This window comes from Corapipo altera, unplaced genomic scaffold, assembly GCF_003945725.1.
Source record: "Corapipo altera isolate COAL_440 unplaced genomic scaffold, ASM394572v1 0, whole genome shotgun sequence".
NCBI lineage: Eukaryota > Metazoa > Chordata > Aves > Passeriformes > Pipridae > Corapipo > Corapipo altera.
In genome coordinates this window covers 67,500,299-67,511,901 of record NW_020884872.1, presented here as the reverse complement: position 1 = coordinate 67,511,901, position 11,603 = coordinate 67,500,299, and the positions used below count along the sequence as shown (strand labels likewise).

The window sequence follows — 11,603 nt, the reverse complement described above, 5'->3', positions numbered from 1 at the left end:
CGATTAAGACTGCACTCAATACAATAAATACCTTCCTATAAAATACTTTGCAGAAGTGTCATTTATGAATTTTTAAAGAAAACTTGTCTCCACTTGTGCTTGCTGTAAGACATGAAATCCACCAGAAACATCTTATTTTATGGTCAGTCTTTATATTAAAACTGACTCTCAAAGGGTAGGTGCATAAATAAATGGCCATGCACAGTGAACTCAGAAGATTTACTGCAGTTTATTAAGAATGCTTTTGATTCCCCTTCTTGGAAGGGCAGCATTCCATATTATTTTTAATATCAGCTATATTTAAAGGTCAGCTGGATTCCTTGTAGAAATTAACTGCACATCAGCAGCTCTTCATTACGTAACTAATTTTGTGTAAATAATCATAAAAAAAACCAATACAATTGAACATCAGCATTTTTGCCCTTTCTTCATTTCCAACAGTACTATATTACATCAATAAATTTTTTATTGAAGATATTATTTTCCCTTCAAGAGCTTCATATTTAGTTTCAGAACATCTTGGAGGTAGAGTATCCAAGGCCATTTAAGATGAAATATCTTTAGTAAGAGTTATTTTATATAGGTCAACAGAAATACAGACACTTCTCCCATAATGCTGTTATTTAAGACTGTTTTAGATGTTAGGCAAGGACTACAGTTCTCATGCATGCCATGCTGGTCCTAAGGGTCAGGTCTGTAAGAATAAAAACCTATGGTGTTTGTACGCAGGGGAAATCTCAGAGAAGACAAAAGATCTTCACCTAGATTTTTGTCATCTCTTCTGTTTAATAGCATCTTCAGGAGAGAAGACTGCAAAGACATTTCACAAAGGGCATGACTTACAAGTCCAATAAATCCACCCTCTGCTTTAGTTACTGCTTCCTCATCATCAGCTTTGACTAACTGCAAGGAAGAAAGTAACAATCTCCAGACACTAGATTCAGAACAGAACACGTTGAAGAAGGATTCTTTGCGGATGCTGGATTAGGCAAAAGGCACAGAAAATACAGCCCACTTAAGTGTCTATCTGTTTGCAGCTCTCCAAGAGGGGAGCAAGTCTTTCACAGTGGTGTAACTAATGAAATTTTGACTCTTGATTACAGCATCAATAGCCATTAGAAAAAGAAAAGGGGAACATGCAGCTGTTTTAGGAGATCTGACATCTAGGAAAAAAAGTGATTACTAAGTCTTGGAAGGTTTCCCGTGGCTGATAGCCTCTTAAAAGTGATAGTGCAAATGAAACACACACTCTCCAAAAAGATGCACAGCACTAAAGACATGCACCATTGAAGGATAGTTCTTAGAGGTCATTACAGAATTTCAAGACATGCTCCATATATTAAATATGTAATTTTTTAAAATATTATCTGTGTACAAAGTGGTTGCTAAGGAGACATTGAATCACTGTGTGTAAGTACTGGAGTGTTTCTGATGCAAGTGTTTCCCTCTTTGGTATATTGGTATTAGCAGTTAGTCTATTTTCTTCAGCTTGCTGATATTCTCCCTGCGATCAAGGCATTGTCTCTTAAAATTATTGTATTGCTTTTCTGTGCTTAACGTGATTTGGCCTAAAACGGCTTCATGAGGAAACCAGTTGATCTTAGGCGAAAACTCAACAAGGAAGAGAGAAACTGTTTGAATCATACAAGCAGAGAGGGAACAACCAACCCACTCTTTGTGGAGGCTTCAGGACCTGACAATTCACTGAAAATAGTGTTGATTCCTTGGAGTAGAGTACACAGTAGGAAAGGGAAGTTAATCAACAGGCCTCTCCAAGGTGGAGAAAATACAATACTTGCACACTTGGGTAGTGAGAATGTTCAGCAGTGATTTATTGGGGTCTGATTCCCCAATGGATAGAGCAAGAAATATCTTGAGAACAGGGAAGGGACTAGCATCCCCAGCACTCCATGCCTAGGTACACCTGCCTTTCTTCACTTCTACCCTTTGTTTTTTGTACATACAAAAGGCAGAATCTCAACCTCTCAGGAGAAAGGACAAAGAATTCCGACTATCCCTCACCACACAGAGCAGATTGCAAAAGGAAGATGACCTGAATCAAAGAAGTTACTGATAGTTGGTAGTTCCCAAATGTGTTAGTTAATAGAACAATAACCTACTTTAACTACATTGCTGCTGCCTTGTCTTTCTGCAAAGCCTGAAAAAATGCAATAGTGTAAAAGAGATGGAGCATCTACAGGAAATAAATCCAGCCTACAGATGTTCACCTAGCAATCAGATGCACCAGAAACTTTAAATCAGATCCTCTATGACATTTTAAAGGACTTCTTTTGCACAACATTCTTTTTTTCTCAGCTCAGACTGAAAACTCTTTTTCCCTCATCAAAAACCAAGTAAAAAAATAAAGACATACTTTGCCCTCAAATTTCTGCTCCAAGCAAGACAGGTACTGTACAAAAAAAACCTGGAAAGCACCTAGAATAAGAAACCCCATGGCCTTCCAAGAACTTGTTAGGGAAGACACAATGTGAATCAACTAGCTAATGGATGAAGAAAATAATCAAATAAACAGTGCCAGAATAACCCTCTACTATTTTATGCAACAGGATTATTCAGTTGTTTGTTTATTAAACAATATAAGAATTGCAGGCATTTCTGCCTCAGGATCCAGTCCAAGTTTCACTAACTTTGATAGCCCTGGATCAAGTCCATGGTAAATATCCAGTGTAAATTTAATCCTTCAAACAAATGTCCACATTTCACAGAGATTCAACTCTACAAACATTTAAACAGATACTTTACTATTATTATTTTGATAGCACATTGCATATGCATATGAATCTTTCCAGCCCATCAACTCCCAGCTGCTGAGGTAGGCATGACTAAGAAGAAAGAGCATTAGCTGCAGAGGGCACAGAGACCACGTCAATCAATTCCTACAGTCTGGCCTGGCTGGGCTTCTCAACAACAACACTGGAGTGGTCGGTACAGTCAAGAAGGCAGCAGGAGCAGCAGCTAGGAGAGGGAAAAGCTGAGATAAAAGGAATGAGGTGACAGTAGGAGCAGCAAGACCCATATACAAAAAAAGTCAGGAACTCTGTTGCAGCCTACCCCTTTAGCAAGGAGACACTGCCTTTTGAACTCTCCACTGGCAGGTAGCTTCTCTCCTGCTCTGAACACAAACTGCCTGCCTCCATCACAAGAGCCTTCCTGCAGTCCTCATGTGACCCATCATCTCCTCTGCCCTGCAGCAAGGTTAATATCTCCCAAGAGTTATTAGCTAGTTACAGCTCTTACTGGATTTTAAAGCTGGTATATTCAGACTGGTACTTCAATGAGGATTGCAGCTCCAAGATAATCCCTGAGAAATATTTGGTTTTCTTTTTCAGATTATTCCTTAAAACTATTTTTGCCATTACGCCTATACAAAACATGCACATACAGATACAAGTTTTTAGAATCATTTGGGAGTGCACCCAATATTGACATGTGACAACACTGTTTCCCAGTACACACTCAGCCTCGTGGTTTGGGTTTATCGGTTTGTCTTTGACTGCCAGTTCTCTGCTGCAGTGTTCAACTTTGTGGTAGGTATTGTGGAAACCTAAACAAATCGATTCTCGTTCATAATCAAGACTCTGAGGCAATATTATAATAAAAAATAACAAGAAAGGGATGCAGGTCTGGCTATGGATTGATTCTGTGGTCTTTGTTCCACAAAGCAGCACCCCAGGAGTAAAAACTGTAAATACTCTGTTTCAGAGCTATCATGCTCACTCCTTTGTACATTGTTCATTGGTAGTTCTGGGAGTAAGACTTATGAGTCCACTTCTGTCTTCAGCTTTAATGATACACTTTTGAAGAAGCAAAAGGCCTTTAGTCCTTTCCCGAGACTTTCTTTACAGCTAGAAAATTTAGCTTTTAAGAGCAACTTTATTGTTTCTACATGCTTTGGTTGCATGTCATACCTAGGGAATAAAGTCATGTCACACATGGAAACCATTCTTTAAAAGTAAGAGGGTCCTTACATCAGGTCTGACAAAAGAAGGTAACCTGAATCCATTGCATTATTTCCTTCATCTACAGTGACAGGAGAAGGGAAGTTACAGAGCATGTGAAACTTTTTACAACAGCACATAACCCTTGTTGTCAAATTCCCACAAATCTCACATACCCTAAAACTAAAAACCCCCACAACCAGGGAAGTCATTAGTTTCAAATAAAGAGAAAATGTGTCCACACAGCTCAAAATAACCTACAGTACCAGCATACAGCCATGCCAGCTCTGAATTGTATGCAGAATGAAACTAAATATAACTGAAGCAAAACTGCTCCTTTACAATCTTTTTCCTTTGGGACTATCTTTCATATAGTTCTATGTACTTAGCTCTGGGTTGAAAGACAGTGACTCCTGTTTCATTTCCCCCAGGAGCTAGTTGCTTCTCTGTCTTCATGTACCGCATGGGAAGGTAAGAATACAGTAACTTTGTCACAGGCATAAAGACAAAAAACCAACACCAAATCGAGGCTTAAGACATTTGCCTTTAAATGCAGTCGCTAAAATCAATGGTCCCACAATCACCTAAATTCACAACAGTCTCATTAAATTACTTAATGAATTCATACAGTAAGGGAATAGTCTCACCATGAAAAAAGCAATGCTTCATATTTCAATAGCTGGAGCACAAATGTCATTTGACAAGAGGCAAAAATCAAGTGATTTTCCAGCTATTTAAACACAAAGCACAGCTTCAAGTTAATTAATGCTGTACAGACTAGCCAAACTAATAAATTTCTGTAATAAAGAGTGGAAGGGGCTTACACAAAAACCATCACTGAGCTAATAATATACGAACCTGTAGTGCACTGTGAAGCTCTACAAGTGAAACTACAAAATAAGCTACCTGCAGTTTTATACAAATAAACATAAATACCTTTTCAGATGGAATGATGATGTAGCTCTCTACTTGCACACAAAGACTGACTTCTGTAAATCCCACAGTGTTAATGGCACAAGAAAGTAAGACTGTCCAACTTGAACTATACCAGGAAGGGAAGATGTGCTCATTGAAGAGGTAAGGAATAAAGTCCCATAGGACTAAAAAAAATACCAAAGCCCTTCTTTAAAATAAGCTCTTGCAGTGTCACTCTTTTTGACTGACTGATTTATAACTGGTATTATTCTTCTCTAGGATGCCAAAATAAACCAATCTTACAGGTTGCTGAATTTATTTCTGCATTCAATTCTTTCTTTTCAAAAGCTCTCTCTCACTGGCTGCAAAAAGACTGCGCAAATCACCGCTAACATCAATGAAACTTGCTTCTAGATGAGCACACCAATCAAATAAGAAAATGCACAAACACTGCTTTTAAACAGATGTTGATTAATATTGGTCTTTCCTTCCAGAAATTGATTTTCTCCACCAATTAAACACTGTCCTGACAAATATAGTTTTAAACTCTGCCCTCAAATTCATAACATTGCTCTTAAGACTGGTTTCCTTTCCATTTCACTAAACATCTGGTCCTAATCCCTAAACTACTTACTTTCACGGACAATCCCACCCCTTAAATTTTCTTTTTGGAGCATCTTCACGTTGTCTCCTACTTTCCTTTTCACACAAGGAAGATTGCCAAGAATATCTGCTTCTCAAAACTTCTCCTTAAAAAGCTTTCCTCTGCTATGACATAAAAAGGAGACAACTCAATGGTGGCTGAACACCTGCTATGCAAAGATGTGCTCCTCTTTCAGTAACCTTATTTGGCATTCCCTTTTCTTCTCTCCCCACATTAGCCACCTTCTGATTACAGAAGGCTCTCATTACATCTTGATTCTGCAAGTTCTCTCTCCTGCTGCTAAAAACTGAAATCACAAAGAAATTACAATCTCTGCTACAACTCTAAATTAGTTGTCCAGCGGCTATATATTCATCCTTTACAAGTTTGCCCATGGCACACTAGAGCCACGGGTAGAATGGAAGCAACAGTGAAAGAATTGTTCCACCTCTATTTTCTTTGAATGCAGTCAAGCACCTGCACTTAAACTTTACAGATAAAAAACAACCTCATTTATGGCCGTTTGACATTATGAAAGTTAATGCTTTCATACCTTGTACGTTCTGATGTTTTATACTAGAAACCCACTACAAGCCAGAAGCACTTTACGTTGGAAAAGCTACTCTAGCTACTTTTAAAACTCGTGAAAAGTATTATTAATTTTCTAAGCCTAATATTTAAATTGCTTAATGCTGACAGCTTCTTTTGCCAATAAAACTATCACTGAAGGAGTGATGAATTCAGTGTTAATGGGCAAATTAACAACTGGCATGTCCGACGTTTGACTGTCACCAAGAACCACAGAATCACAGAATATGCCAAGCTGTAAGGGACCCCAATAATACTTTATACTGCAGGTACATGAGACTTATTAACAAATAATGCAATGATCTCCACAACCACCTGAAAGGAGGTTGTAGCAAGGTGGCTGTTGATCCTCTTCTCCCAAGTTAATAAGCAGTAAGACAACAGGAAATGGCCTCAAGTTGTGCCAGGGAAGGATGAGATTGGGTATTAGGAAAAATTTCTTCACAGAAAGGGCTGTGAAGCATTGGAAAAGTCTGCCCGGGAACATGGTTGAGCCACTATCCCTGTAGGTATTTAAGATGCGCAGATAAGGCACTTAGTGGATATGGTTTAAGTGATGGACTTGGCAGTGCTGGGTTAGCGGTTGGACTCAATTATCTTAAAGGTCTTTTTCAACCTTAACAACTCTATGACTGGGTAAGAGAAGGGAAACGCTACAGGGGAGAAAAGTTTGAGATCTACTCCAGCTGAACAATGGCTACAATATTACTCTTTTAACAGGCTGACAACATTTATGCCACTCCATGAGAGGTTAGTATTTTACTTAAGGCATATTTACTGGTAGGGAAGAGTTGGAGCTCTTCACAAGGTACAGAGAGACTTAAACAAAAATAAAAATCCATCAGAACTGAAATTCACATAGGTTTCATTAGCACCACAGACCTTGTGAAGTTTAACAGACTAAACTCTCATTGGCATTTGAACTTGCATGTTTAAAAAAAAAGGAACAGATACAATCTGTTGCATCTAGGACTACCAACACTAGGTTAAGAGACAGGAAAAGGTCAGACACATTCAACAAGAGGGAAATAAGTAACAAGGCAATAATATTTCAAGGCATAATTTAAGATATTCACAATTCTACTCAGACCATTGAAGATCCTTCCTTTATCAATAAGAACAATACCATTACCTATTTTTGAAAGACTTAACAGATCAAACAAACACTGACTCAAACCTAACTTTACACCTCCAAATCTTACTGCTGACCTTCTACTAGCTGGTCCAAAGAGGTAATCTTCTTGGAGCCATCAATTGTGTAGATTGTTCTCACTCCCTGGGGCAGATTCACATTGTCGGACAGAGTTCGGGTCAGATCAGCCAGGAGAGCTTCAAAGGATCTAAACCGGTCAGGGGAGATGGCATATACAATCCCTTTGAAATACCGGTCTCCATTACGATAGAAACGAACTTTCTTGGCTTTTTTCTCGGAACTCAGGGTCTGTAGAGTACGGGTTCGGTAAAAGCTGCAGTGGGCACTGTGAGTGGGGCTGGGTAAACCATTTACCCGGGACCCTCTGCCATATCTCTGCGCTTTATCACGCTCATCAAAATGCTCCAGCTCCATATCTCTCCCAAGGGACATCTTGAAGTTCAACCTAAGGGATGCACAAAAGAAGAGAAAAAGAAACTTAGACATTTTAAGGGAGCTCACTTTGAGACTATATTACATTACAGAGGACTGTACATTACAGAGGACTCCTTTCTAGGTTGAGAAGAATGTTTGAATAAAACCATGCTATATTCACATGGTCCTTTCACACATGCCATAAAACTAAGATTATAAATTAGACTGTTGTACACCATAGAAACATGACTCATCAAACCAAACTGCTAGTGATATGAAAACATTAGAAGTGTTTGTTCAAATTCAGTAACTCTGAAATTAGATTACAAACTTGAGCTACTGGAAAAAAGGAACAAACGCATCAACTTTCTACTTTTTCTCATGTTATATTCAGGTGCTATTTGAGTCTAGTCTACCTTCTAGACAGCTTGCCCCCACTGAACTGTTTGTTCCAACTTCTATATCAAGAGGTGTTGTTTCAGAAGGGCAGCCAGTCACCAACAAATAAGCAATTAAGAACTTTCCAGAGGAACAGATCTCGCAGGTTGGTAATGAGAATGAGGACTATCACTTAGTGGGTCAATCCCACTGTTAAGTCCCTGCATATTCCAACCATTGGTTTCCTTACAGCCTAAGCTTTGTAATAAATTACTTCAGTTGTCCTTGTGCAAATGCTTTACACAATCTAAACCAACAGAAGGGCTCAATTGGCATGAAATTAAAGAAAAAATATATTGGGGTAGAGAGGAAACTAGTATTTTTCAATGAGCAAGCTACTTTAGTGCTCTGTAAGACTTGCAAGATGTATTATTGACATCCTAAGTCTAATATTCAAATTGATTAAGGCTGATATCTTTTTTTTGCCATTACCAAAGGAGGGATAAAATCAGTGTCATTGGGCAGATTAGCAATTGGTGCCTCCCACGCTTGACAGTGAGAAAAACCCATCAGCCCTGACCAAAACAATCCCAGTTGTTCAATACAGTTCACATAAATAGACGTTCACATGTTCTGAAAAGAAACCAAAGAGGAAAATACTTCTGTTCCTTTTTACAGCCAACACAAGACTAAATTCTACAAAGAGCAGGTTAATCTTCACAAATAGAAGTAAAAAAATAAAATAAAAAAAAGAATTATCAAAAAATCATTAGATTCAAAACATTTTTATTTTAAGAGCCACCTAGATCTGCAGTTGTCTGCAGAACAGCAAAGCACAGTAAGTTTATTTATAGCACAGATATACAGACCTAATTTAGAAGTGGCCTCTCTGATTGATTTCCAATAAAAAGACAAAAAATGGCAAGCACTAGCTTTGTTTCAACCACTCATAATGATGTGATCGTTAAGAAAAAAATTGTATTCAGACCAGTTGTAAAACAGTGGGAGGAAATACAGAAAAACTTACAGTTGTTCTTTGGTTTACAGAAGTTTGTATGAAACTAATGATTACACAACTGGACTCTGATGCTGCAAAGCTGTAGTGGATTTGTTCAGCAACTTCTCAGAGCAGCTCATGTGCTTGACTACCACAAGCACCTAAAGCTAACCACTGCAAATGCAGGGCCTTGGTGGAAATTATTTACCCTGCTTTGGTTACAGCTCACAACTTATTTTATTACACTGGCACAGGATCATATGCTTATGTGTATATGCAGGATTTATACCTGGAAATACTGTAAAGGCATGTAACATATACATGATGCAGTATATGTTTGTGTTTTCTTATATATAAAAGAAAAAAGACTAATTTATGTTTTTCCCATACACTCCACTTAATTGAAATGAACAAGAATGTTGCTGTAGCATTTTGTTGATGTTTCTTTATAGGCTAAATACAAAATACACCTTAGTGGCCACAGCTAAGGATCAAGATTATACCACCTCTGTTTTCATATTCAAAAAATGATGTCACTTATTTTAATTCATTTTCAATTACAGTGAGAACCTGTTATTCAGATTTAAACAATCCCATAATGCACAATTCAGAAACTGTATCTCAAAAGCAATGATGCCTGTGCCAAGAAAAATGGATTTTTCCTTGGTCTGCTGCTTCCTTTGCTCAAACCATCTCAAACACACACACACAAAAGAAAACCAAAAAAGAGAAGTTTAGGTGAAGATATACTTATATACTTTCTTAAGAAGCTTTCAGCTTTACCAATTTTGAATGAGAGAAGGAAGAAGTGTGAGTCACTGCCCTTTCTTCTGCACGCTTATGCTTTAATCAATAGCGCCTGTAATTCCCAATTTCGCCCTTTAAAACAGAAATAGAGCTCCCCTTTAACACCACAGTCCTGCTATTTACAGAAAAGCATGTTCAAACCACAAGGTCAGAGCAGACAAAGAAATCCTAAACAATTTGATCTCATCAGATGTTTCCGTTTGTCTGTGTATAAATATATAGCCGTATACAGGCAGATACGGAAAAACGAACGGACACACCCCTGGAAAACCACCATGCCCAACACTTCACACCCTAACATCTGTTAAAGAATTATTTATAATGCAGGTGTGGGTGAGCATTTCCATGAAACAATCACACATGTCGATAAAAAAAAAAAAATACATCACGCAGCGATGTGCCTGGGACCCAGTGCAGATCATACAGATACTAAGCAGCAGGACGACTACTAGTCACTGGGGGGAGGGGGGAACCGGGAAACGTGGATAAATGCGGCAGCATTTCACGAATGAAAAAGGGGCTTATAATGCTGGGGTATGGGAAACGTGTTTGAAATACCCCCAGCCCGCTCGAGGTGGCACCAAGCACTCCAGCCCCGCGTCGGGCTGTGCGCGGCGTGACCCGCACGGTGACCGAGCCGGGGGCGCACGGGGGAGCACCGCGCCCGCTCCCCGGGCTGCCGGGGCCATCCAGGGGCCATCCGGCCGGGATGCCGCAGGGAGGGGAGGCGGCGGCGGGTCCCCGCGCCCCCGCACACGCACCGGCACACGCGGAGCCGCCCGGGGCCAGCGCCGCGGCGTCGGCCGAGGCCGCCGCCCCACACAATGGGCACAGGTGCGCACCCCGCACTGCCCCGCACCGCCGGCCACCGCGCCCCGGCGGCCCCGCACGCCGCAGCCCCCGCGCAGGAGAGAGAGAGGGCAGGGACGGCCCCGGCCCTTACCTGTTCTCTGCAGCCTGGCGGGCACCTCCTCGCTCAGACCTGCCGGCGGGGCGCGGAGGGAAGGCGGCGGCTCGGAATGGGAAGCGGCCAAGGAGCGGAGGCTCCCCCCTCCCCCCGGCGACCACCCGGCTGCAGGCGCAGTAGTTGCCGCAGAAAGCGGCTCCACTGCCTTTGTTACGCCTCCCCTGGCTGTAGCGCGCTGCTGGGGAGCCCGGGCTGCAGCTGCTTCGCCTTTCTTCTGCTGCTGCCGGTTGCAGTGATTTGCATTAGCCCGGCCCTCATTGAAATGCGGCTCTTCACACCAGCCTCTCCCAGGCGCTCTCCAGAGGGCGGCGCCGCCGCCGCTGTCTCCCCCTCTCTGTCTCCCTCCCGTTGCCGCCCCGATCTTCCATCGGCGCTGGAGCCGCTCCGGGCAGCGCGCCCTGCCCGCGGAGCGCGGGTGCCAGGGTAGCCCTCCCGGGACCAGCAGGCTCTCCTGGGGCGGAATTTCTGGTCACACCGCGGGTAGCCGCCCGCCCGGCGCCTCCCTCCGCCCCGGGGAGCCCCGGCCAGCGAGACGTGCCCGATCGGAAGATGCCGGTGCCCGAGGCAGGGCCGTGTATGGCGGGGCCAGCTGGCCCGGCGTCCAAAAAACGCCTTGAGAAGTGATTTTACCAAATGTGTGAGTTGGTATTTCCATGAAGCTCACCTTCAGTCCCCAAAGCCCCATGACAGGGTTTGGGTGCTGAAGGTGGGACTGATGTGGAATTTAGGTATGAAAACCAGTGAAGCCTTGCTTATTCACACCACTTGCTTAGTTGCAGCTG

The 11,603-nt window shown here is 41.7% G+C and overlaps 1 protein-coding gene across 4 annotated transcripts in view; it reads right to left on the bottom strand.

Moving 5' to 3' along the window:
• The window catches only part of DCLK1 (doublecortin like kinase 1), a 246,565-nt gene extending 235,322 nt beyond the window's left edge, over positions 1–11,243 (bottom strand). For 2 of the 4 annotated variants that reach the window (XM_027650913.1, XM_027650922.1), the window contains exons 1-2: positions 10,798–11,236; positions 7,315–7,703 (exon numbers count right to left, since the gene is read on the bottom strand). In XM_027650913.1, coding sequence (XP_027506714.1) covers positions 7,315–7,690 — 376 coding nt within the window. In that variant the 5' untranslated portion in view covers positions 7,691–7,703; positions 10,798–11,236. Of the gene's footprint in view, positions 1–7,314; positions 7,704–10,797 lie in introns of all 4 variants that reach the window. The other 2 variants (XM_027650951.1, XM_027650903.1) reach the window with 2 other exon arrangements.
• Between the last annotated feature and the right edge of the window lie 360 nt (positions 11,244–11,603).